A 23,609-nucleotide genomic window follows, 5' to 3' on the forward strand; every position below is an offset into this window, starting at 1 on the left:
ACACCCCTGGGTGTCTGTCGAGAGCGGAATGGGTCGGTAACTCGAGGTTTCTTCACATGGCAGACCCTGAGAAGAGGCCAGAAGGAGCGATGACTGCAGAGGACAAACAGAATGGTGCCCACATACAGACATAACGCCAAGGAGAGAAGCTGGATGTAAACCAGACAGAACTCAATACCCAATACTGGGAAAGGGTCACTTTTTTGGGGGCAGTGATGGGATGGGGTACGAGGCGGGCTCTGAGTGAATCCAGCTTTCCCCTGCCGGTCAAGCTGGGACCCAAGAGACTTACCAGACCTTCTTTGCAGTCAGGCTGTTCCAGGTCCTCCAACCCGGGTGATACCGATACCACAAGTGGCAGGGTGAGATTTTCCTGATGGGCCGTGCTAATCCCTGACCCACAAAACCCTCAATAATCAAAAGAAAAAAAAAGGTTCTTGTTTGGAATCACTACACTCTGCAAGACAGCAACTGGCTTTTGGAACAATTTTCATCCTTTTTTCTTTTTTTAATTTTTTTTTTTTTGGCTTGATGAGGTTGAAGCTGGAGACAGAGTCACCACTTCAGATGTGGGCTGTACCCAGCCTGAACCCAAACTCAGAGCCACACTCCTGGACTGTTAAGGAAGAGGAGATGGTGGAGGATGGCCGGCCCATTGTCCAGAGAGACAAATGAGGTGGCTGGAAATGTTTTGGGCCTTTGGCTGGCTGTTTGAGACTCCTTTGAAGGAGTTTTTTTTGAGGATTGCAGGCCTTTGGCCCGGTCACCCCGCCCCCACCCTTTCCCCATCCCTGTCCGGCTCCGTCCATGGGAGGAAGGGCCTGGCCTTGAGGTAGGGCCTTAAGTTACTGAGTGAGGAGGCCCCTTGTGTGCCGTCTGTGCGGTGGGGGACAGATGGGTGAGCGCTGTCGAAGGAGGAGCTAACCATGATTGACAGCGGGCAGGTGCGTTCCTGAGGGGAGTGGTCCAGGAGAGGACCAGTAATCAGCGCTGGGGAACCAAACTCCAGCGAGATGAGCCTGCAGAGGGAAGAAAGACTCCTTGAAGATGTGAATGAACCAAAGTAGCAGTGGGCCCCCCAGAGCCCAGCCCTGCTCCCATAAATACACACACAGCACAGCTCTCACCCTGCCCAGAACAGGGAACCTTCCAGGAACACGCCCCTCTTGCGGTTTGGCCTCCAGCCCTGGGTTCCCTCAGGAGATCTTGGCCACGTGGTGGGCTCGGGGGACCTGGGTTTGTTTTCTGTCTCCTCCAACCCTCTCTGAACTCTTCATCCTGCCCAAGTTCAGGGATGAGGCTGAAGGACTTAGTAAATAGTATCTTATTGCTTAATCTGTGGCTGGACCTGGGAGTAGCTCTGCAATCAACCTCTGGAAGCTCAGTAGGGAAGCCTGCCCGAGGTCCACCCCAGCAGCTAGGGGTGTTTGGACAGACTGATGGAAGAATGGGAGCACAGCAGCGGGCTCTGAACATTTCCAAGAAAAACTGTGCTTTTCTTTAAAAACAGAACAAGCAAAACAAAAATGCTTGTCTGTGCAACAATAGACTTTGTTGTCGTTAATGGTGGAGGTCTTACAGCCTGACTCACAAGTGTTCTGAAGTTGTAACCTATGGTCACCTGAGACACGATGCCCAGACTCCTCTGGGAGGAAGGACCTGCCCTGCTGGGGAAGGACAGTTGGCCCCCATCTCTCCCCTGCTGGTCCAAGGCCTCAGCTGGAGCAGCCCAGCTGCCCAGGGCCATGCCCTCCAGGGCAGCCCCAGAAGGTGATGAGTGAGCTGGGCATTTGGGCTCAACTCCAGAGCGTTCAGCTGGGGTGGCCCAGGCATGGTCAAGCCAGCATCACTGTGATGCTGGTCGCTGGTTATTGGTGTCCTGTCTGTTCCTGCCCCTCCTGTCACTGATGTCCATCTCTAATGAGCATCTCCATCCCAACCCCAGATCAGAGTCTGTTTCTGGAGAACCCAGCGGGTTCAGCTGTTTTCTCATTTCAGTAGGCATGTAATTTACAACAGGGAGCAAAAAAATAGGCTGTAATGACACACTGATATTGATCTTCTTCTTGTCTAAAGTTTTAGTAAATCCATCATGGTTGAAGATGTACTATTCTTTTAAAACCACCCAATAGATTCTGTTTAAGTTTTTGAATAAAATTGTTTTAAAATTAAAATATTTTCATTTTCTATATCATCACATCAATCAGATACTTCCCTTAGGAGTTTTAATACTTCAGATGTTTTATTTGGCAATGGACTCGTGATATTCCCTGAAATTTATCCTTGTGATATATAAATATATTCTTAAATGTTTTTTTAATTAAAAAAAAACCTTTTTATTTTCTTATGGCCATGCCACAGAACTTGTAGAATCTTAGTTCCCTAACCAAGGATTGAACCTGCACCCTCAGCAGTGAAATCACTGAGTCCTAACCATTGGACTGCCAAGGCATTCCCTGAAAATATTCTTCATTTTTATTTCAGCCATAACCATTAACAGGACATTATGGCCATTCCTGTGACATATATGCTTAGCATTTTAACTTTTAATGGTTCAAGTTTTAAGCGCTCTTTGGGTCTAACAGTTATGGCAATAGTGAAAATAAGCTGCTCTATTTTGGGCTGAAATAATCAAATTGTTTTTCATTTTAGAAATGAAATTTTAAAATTATTTACTTTGTTTTATTGTTGGCTGTACTCAGTCTCCTGAGCGTGGTCTTTCTCTAGTTGTGGCAATAGGGACTACTCTTCATAGCAGTATGCTGGTTTCTCATTGCAGTGGCTTCTCTTGTTGCAGTGCATGGGCACGTGCAGGTTTCAGTAATTGTGGCACATCGGCTCAGTTGCCCCTTGGTATGTGGAATCTTCCCGGACCAGGGATTGAACATGTGTCCCCTGCATTGGCAGGCAGATTCTTATCCACTGTACCACCAGGGAAGTCCTAGAAATACTGATTCATGCATAACATAGAAAGATGCTCCTTGCTGTTGCCCTGCAATCACAGTATAAGAAAATTCCTGACTGGAGTCTATTTTTGATGTCATTTCAGAAGATTTGTAGTTATGATATTTCCTGAAAGCTTTAAGAAATACATCCAAAGTTTGTGGTCTCTTCACTTTATGTGCTTATCTCCATATTTTTCTATAAAACTGTACATGTATAAACATCATAGCTCAGTGCATTAGCAGTCCCAAGAATTTCTAAGCATCAGCTATAGGATCGAAGTAGAGACAATGGAACCAAAATAAAAGCAAACAGCCATGATGTGATTTGAAGATAATAATAAATGGGTGATTCTCCTAATCTCAGGATGCCTCCCTGCCAAGAGATGGGGTTGTGAATGCTTGTCAAACTTACTTGTCCCAGGAACACTTTCACCATCACAACATCATACAGTGTTTGGCTGAGAAGCTCAGTTTATGTGAGAATTTATATTAGCAAGTGATCTTACCTCTTGCTGCAGTTATTATTACACAGTATACAAAGTGAAACATTTCAATAGTGTCAACAGGCATGTTTACACACACACACACACACACACACACACACACACGGTTAGTAGGACAAAAAACAATGACAGTGAATCAGATTGGCAACTTTGAGTGATTTCAGAAGTAAAGTCAAAATCTTCCTTGCGGGCATTCCTGAATAAAGCCTAAATCTGATTCCTGGTCACCCTTCCTGGGTTGCCCACTCGCCCCTGCTTTTGGGGTAAGTCTTGGGATCTGCACTCTTCTGCTGGCTCCGGCAGGCTTGTACAACTCGACCTGCCTCCCTCAACCCTAGACCCTATCTTGAGATGATTGCTCAGTGCACCTCTCCTGAGTGGGGCCATCAGAATCCCTTCCTTAAGAACTTGGGTTTGAGACCGGTGGCTTCCAGTTCTCCGTCCTCCTGCCTTGATGTGGAAAGAACAAAGAAGCAGACACCTCTTCCAGTCCCTAATCCACTGGGAACCCGAGAGCCACACCTGTGTCTTTATCTCCATTCCTCTTTTGCGTGTGTGTGTGTGCTTGCTTTATCTCATTTGGCGTATGTGCTTACTGACGTAGTCCTAACTAGACATCCCCTTAGCAAAGGTCCCCCACCCCAGTGCTCCCCACCGCCACTTCCCCTCAGGAGTGAGCCTCAAAGTCAGAAATCCTTCTGTAAAAGCTGCATATTTTTTAAAGCAACGATGTGTTCCCAGGGCCTGTGCTTAGCCTATGGGTACAGGAGGGGATGCAGGTCTAAATTTAGGGCCCCTGGTGGCTTAGGACGGCTCTATAATGTCCTACTGCGGGGATGTAATTTTAATGACATTAAAAAGTAAACAGCTCGAAGTTGTGTATTAGTTATTAGCTTCAATTACCTTCGACTCCTAGGGGATGCAGCCTCGTGAACAGGGCCGTGTTATGACTTCTGTCTCGTGCACAGGCTCAGCGGGCAGAGGATACACCTGTCCTCGTCTGGATGGTGAGGCGACCAGCAGGAAGGTTGAAGCACTGCTCCTGGAGGGTACTGAGGGCCCCACAAGACACCTCGGTGGAAAAAAAAAAAAAAGATACCTCGGCGAAAAAAAAAAAAAAAAAAAAGATACCTCGGCGGACAGACCCCGAAACTAGCAGCTTCGGTGCCTCAGGACAACCTGGACAGCTCCTGCTCTGCTCCCTGGGATGTTGGCCATGGCCAGGTACTTCATGGGAAAGGCTGCCAGCCTTAGTCCTGGGGTGTTAGTTCTGCTCGTGACTTCCCTGATGTCCAAAAATTTTACACCCACTGCTTCTGCACAGAAAGTTTATAGGAAGTGAATTCTCCAGGGGGCTGTTAGAGAACCAGCTCTTACACAGGTGTAATGATCCACTGATAAAAGAATAAAAGCTAGAACTGCCAAGCTTGGATTCTGTTCACCTGAGCACCACCTGGGGCATGGCCAGAGGAGGGAAGGGGGTGACTCCAGCACAGGGCTTGGGGGGAGGAATTGTCACCTATGACCAGGTTTGATCTCACTTCTTTTACTTACCCCACACATACTTCTTGTTGTTCAGTTGCTAGTTGTGTCCTACTCTTTATGATCCTATGGACTGTAGCACACCAGGTTTCCCTGTCCTTCACATTCCCTGTCCACACACATCAAGTGGTGCTTTGCAGAGCCACGTACTGTTCCAGGCTCTTTCAGCATCAGTCCTTTAATCCTCTTAACCACCCAGTGAAGGTACATGTTTGATGTTATAGCTTCCTTTTACAAACGAGGAAACCTAGGCAGGCGAGTTGAAGTAGCTGGTTCGGGGGCCTACAACCCATAATATACACATCCTGGAGAACTACTTCTCAATGGGTTTTGGGTCATTGACTCATTTAAATACTCATGTTTAAAGAGAAAAGAAGACAGGGACTCTTTCAAAGAGGTAAGGAATCATCCCCAAATGAATTTTTGTGTTTATGTGCAAATTTGCTTCATTTGATCCTCATTTAAAAATTTTTTTATGTATGGCTTCACTGGGTCTTGGCTGCTGTGCGAGGGATTTCTCTAGTTGCGGTGTAGGGGCTTTTCTTGTTGCGGAGCACGGGCTTTAGGTGCACGGGTTTCAGTGGTTGCAGCACATGGGCCCAGCTTTCCGTGTGGCATATGGAATCTTCCTGGACCAGGGATCAAATCTGACTCTCCCCACACATGGGTAGGTGGATTCCCAACCACTGGACCACTAGGGAAATCCCTGCTCTTAATTTTTGAAGGTTGCAGACTTATACAGGCTCCAACACTCACCTGGGCCAGACTCTAACGAAGGGAGGGAATTAGACAGGTGTGCACAGTTGGGAGCATAAACCCAAGACCTCACATTTTAAGGATTAGAGGAAGGGACCGGTTCCTCTCTGGAGATTTCCCAGGCTGCCACAAGGTTGGATGCCCTGAGGGTCCTTGATCAGCCTTCAGAGATCAGTGTTCAGGAAAGGGCTTTCGGTGGGAAATGTAACTCCGGAAGTGAGAGATGACTTGAGAACAGATATGCTAAACAAGTGAACATGCAGCCCATTATGGGACCTGGGATTTCTGACGTTTTCAAGCACGTGGTTTAAAACATGATTTCAGTAGACACCTCTCTGAGGGAAAGGTGACAGTAAGTTCCTTGTCACTTGAACTGTTAATGAGCTGGTAGGAAAGAAAACTCTTTTAGGCCATTCAAAGGAAGCCGGAGGCCACGCTGCAGGACACCTGAGGCTGGGAAGCAAAGTTTCTCACTAGAGCCTTGAAAACAAGCAAAACCGAGTCTGCGAGCATCAGCATTTATTTTTCGAGGAAGACGGCCCTGAGCTGTCATCAGTTCCTCACAGAAGCAAAGCGACCGCAGAAGATGCAGGATCCCTGACCTACACACTCATGAGGGGCCCTGAGCAGTAAATGCAAAAGGGTGGGGGCTTGGCGGCGAGGCCTCTGGTTTCGCACGGCGCGGAAATGCCTAGATACAAGAGATGCTCCTTTGCCCTCATCGCATCCGCGGAGTCCACACTGCACAGGGATGCCCCTATCTCTCCTGCTGCCCCTTCCTGGAAGCCCGCCTCCCCGCGAGTCCAGCCCTGGGCGCCGCCGGCTCGCGCGCTCCATCCCGCCTCCAACGGCAGCTGGGCACTCATTTTCCCGGCGGAGGTAGCGCGTCCGCCGCGCCGCGCGCTGCGGCCTACAAGAAGCGCTGACGTCGCGGAGGGTCGGCAGTCGGCGCGGAGCGGCCGGCGCGCGCGTGCGGCTTCTTAGGGGGGGAGGGCGGTGAGGGCACAAGGCCAGGCCCGCGAAGGGCGGCGGCCGGGCGGAGCCGCACCCTCGGAGAGAACGAGGCGCAGACGGGCGGGGATGGGGGGCGCCGGGGCCCGCACCTCTCCCCGGCCTTCGCGCGGCCCCGGGAGCGCCCAGTGACGACGACGGCGCCGCCCCTGCTTGGCAGCGCCGAGTCCGCTTCCTCAGGGAGCCCGCTTCGTCAGGGAGTCAGCGGCCGGCGGCGGCCGGCATGAGGAGCGGCAGGGGCCGGGCCAGGCCTCGCTGACCCCGGCCCCGTGCGGCGCTTCCCCGTTTCTGCCCGGCCTCTCGGCATGAACGCCCGCCCAGGCCCGGGGCCGCGGCTGCCCCAGCTCGGCGGCCAGCGGGCGCGCTCGGGGCCGGCGGGCCCGCGGTGCTGATCACCGCCCGCCCGCGCCTACCCCGGGGCGCGGCCATGGAGGTGGTGGGCGACTTCGAGTACAGCAAGCGGGACCTCGTGGGACACGGGGCCTTCGCCGTGGTCTTCCGGGGGCGGCACCGCCAGGTGAGCCCCGCCTGAGGCGGGGCCGCGGCGGCTGTGAGGCTGTGGCCGGGGCGGCACGAAGGCTCGGTCGGTCGAGCTCGGACCCTCCACAGTGGCGGAGAATTGCAGACCTAGTGGAAAATGGGCAGGTGGCCCGCGAGCCCCGGGCTTCCCCAACTCGGTGTCGCGTTTCCCCGCGCGGAGCCCCGACCGCCCACCCACCTCCGTTCCTGGGCTGGGCTGGGCGGACGGCCGGGAGTGAGGCGGGGAGACCCAAATCGACCCGAGAGCGGGTTCAGCTTTTTTTTTTCTTTTAAAGTTTATGCTGTTTGGAAAACAGGCTCCCAGCAGGTTTTAGAATCTAAAGAATTCGGAAAGGCACCTCAAGAGTGGAAATAATCCTAAGAGAGTTTGGGCCAAGGGGCAGGTCTGAAGGGGGCTGGCCTGGTTGCTCAGCCTGTAAAGTAGTAAATACAATACTACCGAGTTTTCCTTTATCGTTTGAATAGCTTAAAACTCAAGGAAAAAAAAAAAAAAAGCGAAAACGTGTAATTCTGCCTAGCTGTCAAATCCTATTTTCGGTTAACTCAACTATCTCCCAGTTTATCCTCCATAACTTTTAAGTAGTTGTAAATAAAGTGTGTCTTTTTTTTTTTTTCCACTTATTGCTAGTTACTACGGAGGCTTCATATTTATTTTTACTGGCTGTCTTGTGGGACATTAGCTTGCTACACCTTTGTAAAATCATTTTCCTGTTAGAAATTTGGGTTCTGTTTTTCCTAGTGCTGTTACATGAATTTGCTAAAAACATCTTTATGCTTATAGATTCTTTTTTCTTTGTTTCTCTTCAGTTGTTTCTGTGGAATAATTTTCAGAAGTAATTGTTTTTCCTTTCCAGAAAACTGATTGGGAGGTAGCTATTAAAAGTATTAATAAAAAGAACCTGTCAAAATCACAAATACTGCTTGGGAAGGAAATTAAAATCTTAAAGGTATGTTTCTTTATGGGGTATTTCATGTTAGATATACTAGATTAAAACTTAAATGAACACAAGATGACATCCTTTCCAGTTTGGGTAGTTGACCCCAAGTTTGAGAATGTTCACCTGTTGCTCTCATTTTTTCATGCTCAGTTTTTTGAAACATTGAGTACTTGCAAACTGTTTTTAAGAATAGATGTTTGTGGCTCTTGGCCAGTGCTTAGAGGGATTAGATGAAAACTGAGTTTAGCTTCTCATCATTCTTTTCCCTTAGTTATTGAGTTGTCCTTTGAGAAGAGGCAGGCATCTCTTGGAGGCTTCTTTTGTGGCTCAGATGGTAAAGAATCTGCCTCCTGTGCAGGAGACCCAGGTTCACTTCCTGGGTGGGGAAGAACCCCTGGAGGAGATCATGGCAATCCACTCCTGTATTCTTGCCTGGAGAATCCCATGGACAGAGAAGCCTGGCTGGCTACAGTCCATGGGGTTGCATGGAGTTGGATACGAATGAATGACTACCACCACACACAGGCCTCTCTTACACATTATTTCTCTCTTCTGTTGATTCCTTTCTTGTTACAGTTAAATATTTTTTAGAGAACTAGGGGCATTTGTAATCTATTTTGCTTATAAATTGAGCAAAGTTATTTTCCTTGGAAGTTGTCTTTTTAGGTCACTTATAAGCAGAATTATCCAGGTGGGATGCTTTGAGGGGGAGAAAGGAGTCCATGGTCAAACAAATGTGGAAAGTCATGTTTACTAAATACTTCTTGGAGAGTCACAAAGCACTTGATTCATTATAAAGAAATTTGAAAAAATTATGCCGTGAAGAAATAGGTTTAGGTGTGTTTAATCCCAAAGTAATATAAACATGTAACCTTCATCTAACATTCATCAGAACTGCTATTCTGTGGACAGCTCTTGGGTAAGAATTACAGCTTGTTGAATTTTACTTTGTTTTCTTTTAGGCAAATCATGCTTTCTAAAAGCAGTTTGGAATTTTAGGCCTTTCTTGTTAGAAATTTTGTATTAAATCTAAAAGACTAGCAGTAAAGTATGTGGTCATACTGACTCTGACCTTTATTTTGTAAATGAGAATGAATTAGGACAGTGAAAAAATATTTAAGTCCCAAGTAAAGTTTGATCAGGCACTTTTCTTGTTATTCTTCGTTAGATTGAATTGTTATAACTAGTAACAAAAGTGTGGTATACTAGAAGTAGTATAGATAGATATAAATGTGTGTATATACTTAATTTTATTTGCATATTGAAATATTACAATTCTTAGAATAAATACAAATATTTTGAATTCTCAATTTTCTTAACAGGAACTTCAGCATGAAAACATTGTAGCACTCTATGATGTTCAGGTACCTTATTTTTAATTTTCAAAGAAATATATGTATGTTGTTAATAACTTAATAGAAATTTTTTCTATTTCATACAAATTCAAATGTCATCATAGAAATAGAAAATTTGCCTTATTGTTGAAAAGATATATAGCTTGAGTTGTGTGTTTATTAAGAATTTGTGTAAAACAGCATAGGGCAAAAAGATAAATAATGTGTTGCATAAGTAAACTTACTGACAAATGATAATATGCTACATGCTACAATAGTGTTGTTTTAGGTCAAGTAGAGAAATACTGATGCCAGATCTGGCATTTCTGTGATGAATGTAGAAAGGACTATTTTGGGCTATTGAAAAATCAACTAGAGCTTTTTTTCTTATTGCAAAAGCAATATTTGCTAATAGTGGTGATATTAGACAATACATAGCATGATAACAGGGAAACTCTGCAGATTAATCACCTGGATTTGTTTATGTTGATTGCCATGGCATACAGTAGAGTCGCATTATATTTGGAGGTTGGGAAGGCTGGATTCTGAAGTTACGTTCTAAGCAATATTTCTGTATAGTCAAAATCACCCTTGGAAATCCTTTTCAAAAGCCCAAGTTTAGAGAAAATTCCTGCTTATTGGGTGGAGCACCAGAGCAAGTAGTCGGCTTGTATTTAGGGGCCATATTGTGTTTTAAAATCCTTGGATCCTAGAATCACACTTGCTAGTGGTATTCACCTGGCAGGAACTCCAGGGGTCTGATCCTGAGGGGCAGTGCATTCAGCTTTTCCCTCCACTCCTTCCACAGCCGACCCAGGGTGCTTGATGGACATTACTCTGTTCTCTTGTTTCCTTAGTCTGGACAGTGGAATTCCAGGAAGTAAATGAGCGTGTTATGTGATTCTGCTATATATATTTCTAGCTAAAACCATTTCTCTATACACTTGCATTACTCAAATTCAGTCATTTTGTGAGGTTCGATGAGGTGAGGTGCTGTTTGCCAGGCGTTTCTGAGTGCTAGGAACAAAGCTGTGAGTAAAACAGTCCTTGCTGTCAGTGTGCTTAATTTTGGTGGGCTATATGTCCTTTAAAAAACAGAGTCATTTTTCATGTAGTCATATCATACAACAAAGTATTTATTTAACTGGACCCAAGTTATAAGATGTTTAGGTTTTTCCCATTACAAAAAAATGCTCCAAGGATAATACATACCTTCCGAAGATATCTGATTATGTCTTGTGAGTTCAGTTTCTAGAATTGGAATTACTGGAACAAGTAGCATGAACAGGTTTGAAGTTTTTGATGTCAGTGTGTGATCTCCAAAAATACAACAAATTCCATATACAGAACATGTATACTCTGTGGGTATATTTTATTACCTATTTAAATAGATATAATTGATTCCTTCATTTGAGAAATTCAAAGCAGCCTAGAAAGAAAGGGGGAAAACGGTTAAAGTCAAGACTAATCTGATGTCACAATCCCTATTGAAATGCTGGTTCTCCTCAGAGCTGTTTGTGTAGTTGTCTGAGTCTCTGTAGATAGAGGGCACCACGAGGTACAAGTCAGTGCCTTGTGTAAAAATTAAGTAATATTAACTCTTCATTCCCTCTCTTGAGAGGTACAGAAAACGCTGTCAATTTCAGAGTCGATTTTGCTTTCAGGGTGGAGAGTGTAGTTAAGATTTTTGTCTGTCGGAATGAAGAATATTTTAAAGTACTGACTTTGGCTGCAGAATGAGATATCATTAGGGAGAACATGTTCCAGAAACCATAACTGTGGAACAATTGGAAATATCAAGGTGACTGCTGAGAAATGAAATGTTTACTGTTTTGTGCATTGTGTACTCCTGGAATTAATTTATAAAAATAGACTTCAGAAGTTCTTAGTCAGATGAATATAGTCTTGAGTGCTTGGCTGTTGAGTAGACAGAGTTTAGATTTGCTCGCTGGATTCTGATCAGGGGTACAGGGTATGGGGTGCAGAGGCGGGTGCAGTCATTTTATCCACTGGAGACGAGCACTGTTCACACTGGCCGCCACTTGTGGAGGTCTACCTCAGACTTACGTGCACTGTGATGAACTGAAAACTTTTGATATTGTAGTGCTCAGGTTTCATTTTAGATGACACTTAAACACATTTTCCCTAATTACAAAAGTAATATATGCCCACAGTTTGAATGGGGCTTCCCTGGTGGCTCAGCTGGTAAAGAATCTAAATACCTGAGTTCTATCCCTGGGTTGGGAAGATCCAGCATTCTGGCCTGGAGAATTCCATGGACTGTGTAGTCTATGGGGTCGCCAAGAGTCAGACACAACTGAGCGACTTTCACTCACTCACAGTTTAAATATTCCAACATTATCAAAATGAATAAATTAGAAAAGATATGGCACTTCGCAGAGATAACCACTGTTATATTTGTTTTAGAGTTTTCTAAATGCATATATGAATCTATAATCATGTAATACAGTGGGAGGAGGCTGGGCTGGAAGTCGCATGTCAGCTTCCAACGCAGATGCAGCCTCTGAGGAGCCGACAGGAAAGACAAGAGTGAGGACCTGGAAGAAGGGATGTGGCAGGAGTGCTGGGGGTGGAGGGAGTGCTGGGTGATGCAGGGAGGGTGGAGGGCCCACATGGGATGGATCTCTAGTCCAAGGACGGTGCAAAGCCGTTTGGAGGGTGATATTACGACTGCTTTTGAAAGATACATATCTTTGAGTATTTTGGGCATGAGGTAAGTATTGTCATCTGGGAATACTTCTCTGCATGAATGTCAATGGTCTGGAAATGTCTACCTCTTGTTAATTTTTAGTATGGTGAAAAAGAGATTCATTCAGTACATGGTGCTGGCAAACTGAGACATCTGTCCTCATCATTTTTCCAAAATAATTTTCAATGACTTAAAGGCTTAAATATATAAAATAAGCTGTAATGATCTTAGAATAATATTTATATGACTATATGTAATCTAAGAGCTAGAAAGGTATTTTATTTATTTTTGCTTTTGGCTGTGCTGAACCTTCATTGCAGCGCACAGGCCTCCCTGTGGTGGCTTCTCTTGTTGCTGAGCACAGGCTCAGTAGTTGTGTGCAAGGGTTCAGTCGCTCCGCAGCACATGGGCTCCTCCCAGACCAGAGATCAAACCTGTGTCCATCTCATTGGCAGGAGGACTGCCAACCACTGGACTACCAGGAAAGTCCCTAGAGAGGTGTTTTAAATCAAGATAAACTCAGAAGCCATAAAAGTAGGGACATAAAAATTTTTTAAAACTTATATGTCAGATAATACTGACAGCCATAAATGGATGAAATTTTCATAAACAAGTAGAAAAAGGTAAATCAAGGTGACAGATGTCACTTCTCACCCTTCCTATTTGCAAAAGTAGGAAGTGCAGTAATTCTTACTAGTGTGATTGGGGAGGAGATGTGTCACTGGTACAAATGTCAGTCTTTAGATTGATTTTTGGAGTGCTGTGTAATGATACTTTGCCTCCATACCCTGAGGAAGAGTCTGAGCATTGCAGCCCAAGTACTCCCGGTAATGCAGGTCAGGGTGTGTTCTTTCTCTGTATGGGTCCTGCAGGGGCTCCTGTTTTTGTGAGTGAAAGACAAACCCCGCTATCCCCAGTTTCCCCTTCTCTGCGTGTTGCTGCTTCTGTTATGGCTACTTGGGCCTCCTGTGGTTCCTGGCCACTTCCGCCTTTCCCTTGTGCTGAGGACCTCCTTCCTGCAGGGAGATTATATGTGCAGATGGATCGCTGTGTCTGTGTTCTGCACAGGTACACCTCAACCTTCCTTATGTCTTCACTCAAATGTTATGTTTTCAGGGAGCTTTCTTTAGCCACCCTAAATGGAATTGCAGTCCCCTCCCCAACCCTGTTTCTCCTCCTTCCCCAAAGCACCTGTTATCTTCACCATGCTCTGTCTTCTTATTTCTTTTGTTTGTTGACTTGCTCCTGACCCTCCCTTCTTAGAATTAAAGATTGGGGAGAACAGGATATTCAGAACTCTGCTGTTTTACTGCTGTACCCTCGGGGCCTGGACCAGTGTCTTGTTTATAGTAGGGAGTTAAAAAGTCTGTCAGTGAGAAGTATCTGCCACTGTTAGAGCTGCACATCCTTGACTAAACAACCCATAATCCTGGACATCTATCTGAGGGCCATAAAAGCCTGAGAACTAGGATGTATGTCCAAGAAACAATACAGCTTTGCTTATAATGGCCCAGACTGGAAACAAATGATGTTCCTTGGTAGGAAACAGCTTAAATGGCGATACAGTCATACGGTGACTTGTGCATATGCATTTGACTTAGATGGATTTCTTTGGTATATTATTGAGTGAGAAAAGCAAGATTCAGACATTTATATATGATATCCCATTTTTTCAAAGTAAAGTGTGTTTGTGTGTGTATGTTTAGCTTCTCATTGTATGAGTAGGAGAAGGGTATGGGATTACATACCAGATGTAAACATTGGCCAGCTGGAGAGGTGAAGATAATTAAGCAAAAAGGTGGAAATGTATTATATTACAGTTAAGAATCCCAGCAAGTACATGCTTCCTTTAGGTGTTTGTGGGCCAATAGGACGAAGCATCCCAGACCATGTGTTCCAGAATTGAGACTGCACGTTTAGTGTTGGTCTTCCTTTAGTTCTTTCTGTGAATAGACTTGAACTTCTTGATGACTACATTAGCCATTAGTGTCATTGAAGCTGAGATGCTTATGTCAGTGTTTAGGGGATTTTAAATTTCAGTTTCTAATGGATTTTGTGATTTCATTTTACTTCTTTAAAATGAATACATATACTATTAACAATCATTATTTTAAAATTTTTGCTTAATTTTTTCTCTAATCTAGACAATGTATAATATGTTTACTTTTCAGGAATTACCCAACTCTGTGTTTCTGGTGATGGAGGTAGGTAGTATCCAGGTTTCTTTTTAATTTTTTTCTATTGATAATGCATACCTTAAAATTGACAGTAGGTTATTTGAAATTTGAATTAATAAAGTTTCAGTGATTTAGGTTCTATTTTATAAGGAATATAAAATTTTAAAATGTTGATTCTATGAGTATAATTTTTGGGGGACTGGATTTATATTATTACAAATGTATTTTTAATTAAAATTAACTGATAGGACTTGCATGGTGATCCAGTGGTTAAGACTCCAAGCTTCCAATGCAGGGGATGTGGGTTCGATCCCTGGTGAGGGAACTAAGATACTATATGCCGTGTAGCCAAGTTAAAAAAAAAAAAAGTTAGCTGATAATGAATTGAATTAATCTTGAATCAGTGTCTTATTTTAATTACTTTTTGTTTTGTATATCAGTATTGCAATGGTGGAGACCTGGCAGATTATTTGCAAGGTAATTTTTTGACTTTGTCAGGGGTCAGTATAGTACTATAGTGTGTTTAATCTTCATTTACTTCTGAAATATGCTACCCTTGTTTTCTGTACATGTATAGAAACATTCAGTAATTATTTGTGTATGTTTAATTATGGTTGCTTTGCTGACTGACTGTTGTGTGTTGTGGTTTTACTCCTTTACTTGTATATAAGTACTTGTTTATGTGTGGCTTTCTCTGACAGTTTGAGAGGTCAGGCCTCTCACCATCAGAGAAAAACCAACAAAATTTCTCTTCAAAGGATTCTAGTTGGGGGCTGGCAGTGAACCTTTAGTCTCTTTCATTTCCTTCAAAAAAAAAAAATAATAGTGGGAGAATGTATCCTAGGATGTGTTTATTAACATGAATGTTACTTGTAAATTTAAAAAGATGTCGTAAGGGATTCAGGGTAACCGTGACATTATTTTGTGGCATAGAGGTAAGGTTTTAGTACTAGATGTTGCTTGAAATTCCATATATAAAGTGTGTTCGTGTTCAGATCAAATTGTGTCCTCCAAAGTGCTTTTTAAAGGACATTAGATGAAGTCAGCACCTACTTGTTCACCCTTGAAGATATAGGGAAATAGGCAAAACAGACAAACAAAAAAGTAGTAAAAAGTTCATCTCTCAGCCTAGAACTAGGTCATGGCAATTGATGGTAAAAGCACTAAGACATCAGTAGATACACTCACAAACGGTGTGGGCAGTTTACAGAAGAGAAGCAATGTATTCTAAATGTTAAGATAAACAAGGAACAATTAAAAATGAGATTTAAAAATCTTTAAAATATAAAATATTGCTGAGATTTCGAAAGCCATGCAGAAATAACATATAGAACACAAGTATTTCTCCTGCTCCCCATAGTTAAAGAAATTCTAAATACAATTGAAGCTCCTGTGGGCCCTTCTGTAGTCCTACTCCAGTCCCTCCCACTGAGAGACCGCCATTATTCTGAACTTGGGAGGTTAGTCCATGTGTGATTTTTGTATTTTTCCTGAGATTCTCTCAAATTATGTCAGTTTGGTAAAGATTTTTCAAAAAGTCATTTGCTAGTTGATAAAATTCAGAGATGGGCACTTTTTTCTCTATTGGAGGAGAGGAGTTGAAGCTAGAAGACACCTTGCTTTTACCTTCTGTTAACCTCTGAATCTTGAGATCTTTGACTTCTTATCCATCCAGGTAAAAGCCCCTTTCTCCGGGGTCAGGCTGAGGGACACTTAGCTATTTCACTTCCTTGTCGGAATATCAGTGTCCTTTTCTAACAGAAAGCCTCTGGGCTGACATACGTGCTGATGCTGCCGTAGCAGATTTGTTAGCTTCCTCAGCAGTCTGTATGTGATGTTGAACTCTGCTTTGGATATTCCAGATCAATGAAGAGCTTACCTGAATGTTGGAGTCAGACAGGCAGGCTGGTTTGCGGTAGTTCCTTTGTTATGTCACTTAATTGCTGTGTGATTCTGGTCATACTTAACCTCTCCCCTCTCTACCACTTGAAGAGACGTGTCGAATAACTTAGGTCCTCAAGGCATTGTCTAGAGATGTACTGTCCACTACAGTAGCCACTGACCACATAGGGCTGTTGAGCTATTGAAAGGTGTGCTGTGATGTGCAACACACGTTGCGTTTTGAAAGAAAGAGTGATTATATCAAGATTTTTAATGTTGATTATAGGTTGAAATGATATTTTGGAAATACTAGGTTAAATATTATTTCACCAGTTTCTTTTCATGTTTGAAAATGTGGCTACTAGGAGATGTTAAGGTATGTATAAGGCTCACATTATAGTTCTGTTGGGATGCACTGATTAAGAAGATCTGTCAGTCAGAGGTCTGGAGCACATAATGCCATTAAATCACAAGACACCCATTTAGTTCTTGTATTTGCTTTGATAAATAAAGTGCCTTTCACATCTTCAAAAGATAAAAAACAAATTCTATTGACTGCAAGTTAAAATAAGGGAAATTTTGAAGTAATTGGTAAGTTGTACTTTTAACATTATTTCTAGCAGATACGTTCAGTTTGGCAGCCATGGCTGAGTCTGCCGTGTCAGGGCCAACTGCTCAGGAGTTCATCCATCTGAGAGTTTTCATGTTGGCTGTGCTTTTAAAATGTTAAGCTTTTACCAAGAGAATTTCAGTTTATGGGATTGTGTTGAGAGTGGGCATTCCGTGTTCATAGAAATACGTGAATTTCTACTGTAGTTTGTGCCCAGAAACAGCCTAAATGAGATCATTAATTTTTCTGCACAGAAACAGTGTTAGAATTTGGTCTCTGAATCAGATAAAGTTTTGTGTGTCATGGGGCAAAGATACACGTTCTAAGCAGCTGCAGTCATTTACAGTGGCAAAAGTTTTCTAAGCCCTAAAATTAAAATGTAAATGAATGAGATGGAAAAAATGGTACCGTCCATTTTCATTGCTTCAGTGTAATTTAAAATGTTACAGCAGTAAAGCTCCAATTGTTGATTTGACCCTCCCGCTAATGTGCAGTCATCGTCACGTCCATCTGCAGGAAAGTATCAGTAGAGCTGGGAGAACCGGGAGAACGTACTCCAGAGTTTAACAGTGTTCATTCATCTCCAGGGAGGGGAGCAGGGAACCTTTCACTTTTTGTGTGTTATAGTGCATTTGGATTTTTCTTTTTAATAGCACGAGGAAAAGAACTCCAAAGAATTTTTAAAAGCAGATGAAAATAGCTCTCAGAAGAAAGTATTTGATAATTTTTAAACCATGGGGATTTAGTTGATTTGAAGATACTCAGTTCAGTTCAGTCGCTCAGTTGTGTCCAACTCTTTGCGACCCCATGGACTGCAGCACACCAGGCCTCCCTGTCCATCACCAACTCCTGGAGTTTACTCAAACTCATGTCCATTGAGTTGGTGATGCCATCCAACCATCTCATCCTCTGTCGTCCCCTTCTCCTGCCTTCAGTCTTTCCCAGCATCAGGGTCTTTTCAAATGAGTCAGTTCTTCGCATCAGGTGGCCAAAGTATTGGAGTTTCAGCTTCAGCATCAGTCCTTCCAAGGAATATTCAGGACTGATTTCCTTTAGAATGAACTAGTTGGATCTCCTTGCAGTCCAAGGGACTCTCAAGAGTCCTCTCCAACACCATAGTTCAAAAGCATCAATTCTTTGGCGCTCAGCTTTCTTTATAGTCCAACTCTCACATCCATACATGACTACTGGAAAAACCATAGCTTTGACTAGGTGGACCTTTGTTGACAAAGTAATGTCTCTGCTTTTTAATATGCTGTCTAGGTTGGTTATAACTTTTCTTCCAAGGAGCAAGCATCTTTTAGTTCCATGGCTGCAGTCACCATCTGCAGTGATTTTGGAGCCCCCAAAAATAAAGTCTGTCACTGTTTCCACTGTTGAAGATATTAAGGACATAAAATGTCACTTATTAAAATGATTTTAAAAGTAATATTTCACTTGTTCAGTGTATTAGTGTTTTTTCTGTCTTTCTTAGTCGTAGGCGCATAAGAGAAGGTTATAAAGAACATGTTCTAGAGTTCTATGGTCAGAAGTATGTTCACAGAGACTCTAAAATGGGGTCAACCTAGGGATTGAACCCGGGTCTCCTGCATTGCAGGCAGATTCTTTACCATCTGAGCCAAAGAAGTCAAAATGGGGTCACGGATATTAAATACCTAATGTAGATTCAAGGAATTGGACTTTTGACTTTTAGATCCATTGTAATAAAATACATATTTGTGTACTGACTACCTTGTTTCCCTGGTGGCTCAGATGGTAAATAATCTGCCTGCAGTGCAGGAGACCCAGATTTGATCCCTGGTCGGGAAGATTCTCTGGGGAAGAAAATGGGAACCCACTCCAGTATTCTTGCCTGGAGAATTCCGTGGACAGAGGAGCCTGGTGGGCTGTGATCCAGGGGGGTCACAAAAGAGTTGGACCAACTGAGTGACTAACACTTTTTCCACTTTACCTTTGAGTACTTATTACATGCCAGGCGTTTTCCTTAAGTCTTTATGATTAAATGTGCTGTCTTGTTTGAGTGTTGCAACAGCCCCATGTGGTTAGTCTGTTTTCAGTTTTCTGTAGATGAGGAGTTGGCACAGAGGGGTCAACTTCCAGGGCTGTGCAGTGGGGATTAATAAGTGCAGGAACTGGGATTTGGACAAAGGCAGCCTGACCCCACACCAGGCTCTGTGAACTGTTGCATGATCTGGTGTGCACATGAAAGCATGGCTGTTTGCTGGATAGTGACTACTCTCCAGTCATGTTCCCACCACCTCTTGGTAGCAGTGAAGATGTGGCTTTCTTACAGGTGTCTTTAGTTAGGAGAGATGCCCCTGGGAGATGAAAAGGAGACAGGTGTGGGCCACAGCTCCATGACAGGTCCAGTTGGGGGCAATGTCTTAGTCTCACCAGCCAAGCATATCACCTGTTTTTAATTTGTATTCAGGTAGTGTTTGGGGTTAAATATGGACATTTATCCCAAGAACTTGATGTGAAGAGGATTTATTTTTGGCTTGTGGAGGAGACTCGCATTTGCTAAGCATCTGTTGTCATGCTCATTCTTCCTAGTAAAAGTGGGAAAAGAAAACCATAAAGGGACACTGATGAGAATGGAAGTTGTGAACATAAATCAGTTCTCTTTACAACAGGTTGATTAAATTTTTTGAGATATTTGATATCTCTTCATAGACTTAAATTGTTACGGTAAAAACAATGAAAAAAAGTAAATTCCCATTCCTTACTCCCACAGATGAGACTTGATATTGTAGGCTTAAGTGTTTATGGAACACCTTTTCTCCCAGCTAAGGGCACACTCAGCGAGGACACCATCAGAGTGTTTCTGCATCAGATCGCAGCTGCCATGCGCATTCTGCACAGCAAGGGCATCATCCACAGGGACCTCAAGCCCCAGAACATCCTGCTGTCCTACGCCAGTCGCAGGAAGTCCAGTGTCAGTGGTATTCGCATCAAAATAGGTATATGGCTATGTTGTTTCACTCAAAGAACACTTTTGAGACTCAGTATTCTTAGGTAATTTTAGTTCAGTGAGAAGGATGAATTTTGTTGAGACACTTAAGATTTTTGTTCTGTTCACTGAAGTCCATTTGGATGTGGGGATCCTTTACGTTGTTGACAGCAGGTGCTAAATTTCAGATAAGGCTGACGGGCCTGCACCAGGGCTCCGAGTAGGAATCTCAGCAGGAGATGCTTCTCTTCGTCAGAGGGAAGCTAACACACTGCATTGCTGGCAGCAAATTAATACCCTGATTCTTCATAGCTCATGGGATTTTAACCTAAGGGATCTGAGAGACCATTTAGTTCAGGCTTCTTGTTTGCAAGGTGTTTTGGGTTTTTTTTAGCCCACTCAAAGAAGACATGGCTCAGATGGTAAAGAATCTACCTGTAATGTGGGAGACCTGGGTTCAATCCCTGGGTGGGGAAGATCCCCTGGTGAAGGAAATGGCTACCCACTCCTGTATTCTTGCCTGGAGAATCCCATGGATAGAGGAGCCTGGCGGGCTATACAGTCTATGGGGTCGCCAAGAGTCGGACATGACTGAGCGACTAACACTTCAGCACTCTCAGGATTATTTGAAGCACTTCATAATGCTAGATTTTTTTTTTAAAGCTGTTCTCATGGTTTTTGGAAAAGCAACTTTTTACCAGTATTTTAAGAAATCTTACATCTGGTATCTGGAGGAGGATGAAAACAGCTCAAACTCTATACCTGGTGGTGGTATTTAATGAGAGCTTTATTAATGAATCATTTACTGTTATTGGCATTTTCTCTTGCAAATTGTGGAACTCCCTTCTTGGTTACAAAACTGGCAGAGCAGTGACTTGTGCCATTGGTGGCTACTACCATTATTTAACTAGTTGAAAGTGAGGTGGCTACTTCTTTCTTTGGTGGACAGTCTAGGTCAATAAGCTTTAGTTTCTCATAGTTCTTTTGTGACCGCTTGTATCTTAAAGAATCATATGATCTCTGTTATGTGTGAGCAAAGGTATCATTTGACTTTCTCCCTTTTATTTTGTGAAACAGCTGATTTTGGTTTTGCTCGTTACTTGCATAGTAACATGATGGCTGCCACGCTGTGCGGGTCCCCAATGTACATGGTGAGTGTTTGCATCCTTTGTGTTTACAGCAGGAAGCATTGGAATTTAAGTATAAAGCTTGTTTCCAATTAAAATGTGATTTTTATCATAGTCTGAGTTTTTATTATTTATAAATGTTAATTATATTACTGAAATGCTGTAATACAGATGTCTTTCGCTTTAGCCTGCTGCTGCTGCTGCTAAGTCGCTTCAGTCGTGGCCGACTCTGTGTGACCCCATAGATGGCAGCCCACCAGGCTCCCCCATCCTGGGATTCTCCAGGCAAGAATACTGGAGTGGGCTGCCATTTCCTTCTCCAATTCATGAAAGTAAAAAGCGAAAGTGAAGTCGCTTAGTCGTGTCTAACTCTTAGCGACCCCATGGTCTGCAGCTTACGAGGCTCTTCCATCCATGGGATTCTCCAGGCAAGAGTACTGGAGTAGGGTGCCATTGCCTTCTCTGCACTTTAGCCTAGTGGACTATAAACGTCATCTTTGCCCATTGGTATTTATTTTTTAACATGATTAGTTATTATGGTAGAGATCTTCTATTAGATTAAATTAGAAATAAAAATTGAAAAAAAAATTGATGAAGTATGGTCATGCTATACATGATGTATAATTTCAGGAATACTTAAAAAAATCTTTTGGTACTACAATATTGTAAAGTAATTAGCCTCCAACTAATAAAAATAAATGAAAATCTTTTGGGGCATATCTTCAGCTATAGGATGTAGTCATCCTTTGCATGTTGTCTTTTGACAGGATCCCTATACTATAGAAATGTTTCCCATTTGTGTCACATGTAACAGCTGTAAAATCTTAACTTTTCTTCTTTATCCTCTCCTGTGGTTACTGTCAGGTCTAATAGGGTGAGGCTGTGACACTTCTGAACTAATGTGAGGTGGTAAACCTGGAAATACTTTGATTCTGGAGCTTCAGAATCCTGTGAAGTAAATGAACCTACTTCAGTTTGAATTTAAAATGGGTTTATGTTCAGTTAGGGTTACTTCTAATATAAAATCAGCTTTGAGATCAAGGGAACTAGTACTCAAAGTTCAAAAAAATTTTGTGTTAGATTTACTTTTACTTGATCATAACCGTACTGCTTATATAATAAATCTTATAATCTATTTAAATACTACTTTGCACTTCTTGAGTGTGAAATCAGTTCAGTCTTGAACTTACAGCCTTGAGGATAGAGAGAGTACTTGGGCTGTTTATTAAAGGAAGTTGACCCAGTAAGAAATTTACTAGGAACAATAAATAAAAATGTTACACCTAGAAAATAAAATGTCACTGTCATTCAGTGTATTTAGCATTTTCAGTCAATGCTTGCCTTGATTGATGGTAGTTTTTGAAAGCAACATCTAATGAGAGGGGAGAAAACAGCTGTAACAAAGTATCAGAGACTTTTTGTTTGCTTTTAAGACTGTTTTTATTATGTTTTGCATAATTTTCTGCTATTTTAGAGTTTTTAAATGGCAGAAATAGGACTAATGTAGCAAACACTTGTGTGCCTACAATCCACGTTTGACAGTTAACATTTTACCGTGTTCACCTTGGTCTTCTTTTAGAAGAAATGAAATATTTCGAAAGCAGTTTGTGTGCCTTCTGTAACCCTCCCTTCTCACTCTCCTACTGTCCCACCCCAGAAGTAACCCTGGTCTTGGGATTGGGGTGTACTCTTTTTTATTATTTTAATGCTCTTTCTGTATTTTATGTGTCCATACTATTATATAGAAATATTTTCTTTATGCAACCTGCTGCTTTTCCTCCACTGATTGTTTTTGAGACTTGCCAGTAAACCTCCATGGACGGAGGAGCCATGGTAGTCTGCAATCCATGGGGTCGCTAAGAGTTGGACACGAGCGACTTCACCTTGACTTTTCACTTTCATGCATTGGAGAAGGAAATGGCAACCCACTCCAGTGTTCTTGCCTGGAGAATCCCAGGGACGGGGGAGCCTGGTGGGCTGCCATCTATGGGGTCACACAGAGTCGGATGAGTGAAGTGACTTAGCAGCAGCAGCAGCAGCAAACCTCAGTGTAAGAATGTGGGTCTGTATTGGTTGCGGTATCATTTGATTAGGGCAGTATCACAGTGTGTTGTTTTTATTGTTGTAGTTTTGTTAGGAGTGTGACCTTCTCCAGTTAACACATGGAGATCAATTATGTAACTGACATTATGCGCATCTCTTAAATTGCTTTCTCCCCAGGCTCCTGAGGTTATCATGTCTCAACATTATGATGCCAAGGCTGACTTGTGGAGCATCGGGACAGTGATATATCAGTGCCTCGTTGGAAAGCCACCTTTTCAGGTACCGTGACTCTTTTCAGGTATACTTAGTTTGGGGCTCTTTTCATTTTGAAGTTGCCTTTTGACTTATGAAATGGGGAATGCGATTGACCCTTGAACAGTGTAGGGGTTAATCCTAGGTAATACTAGGTTCTCCAGCTCAGGCTAACAACCCCATGGGAAATAGGTGTGAATGGTGACATTAGCGCTTCCTGCTTAGCCTGGATTTGGGGTCTGGGAATCCATGTGAGGGCGGGGGCAGGTCTGGGAAGATGGGTAACAACT

At 43.1% G+C, this 23,609-nt stretch overlaps 1 protein-coding gene across 9 annotated transcripts in view; it reads left to right on the forward strand.

The window, feature by feature from the left end:
* Nucleotides 1-6,696: 6,696 nt before the first annotated feature.
* ULK2 (unc-51 like autophagy activating kinase 2) overlaps nt 6,697-23,609 on the forward strand; it is a 62,976-nt gene continuing 46,063 nt past the window's right edge. For 5 of the 9 annotated variants that reach the window (XM_020895642.2, XM_020895641.2, XM_020895644.2 and 2 more), the window contains exons 1-8: nt 6,699-7,274; nt 8,152-8,244; nt 9,558-9,599; nt 14,451-14,483; nt 14,897-14,933; nt 19,734-19,907; nt 20,975-21,048; nt 23,245-23,346. In XM_020895642.2, coding sequence (XP_020751301.2) covers nt 7,185-7,274; nt 8,152-8,244; nt 9,558-9,599; nt 14,451-14,483; nt 14,897-14,933; nt 19,734-19,907; nt 20,975-21,048; nt 23,245-23,346 — 645 coding nt within the window. In that variant the 5' untranslated portion in view covers nt 6,699-7,184. Of the gene's footprint in view, nt 7,275-8,151; nt 8,245-9,555; nt 9,600-14,450; nt 14,484-14,896; nt 14,934-19,681; nt 19,908-20,974; nt 21,049-23,244; nt 23,347-23,609 lie in introns of those variants that run through there. The other 4 variants (XM_070479203.1, XM_020895640.2, XM_070479202.1 and 1 more) reach the window with 4 other exon arrangements.

The sequence above is a fragment of the Odocoileus virginianus genome, chromosome 17 (assembly GCF_023699985.2).
Source record: "Odocoileus virginianus isolate 20LAN1187 ecotype Illinois chromosome 17, Ovbor_1.2, whole genome shotgun sequence".
NCBI lineage: Eukaryota > Metazoa > Chordata > Mammalia > Artiodactyla > Cervidae > Odocoileus > Odocoileus virginianus.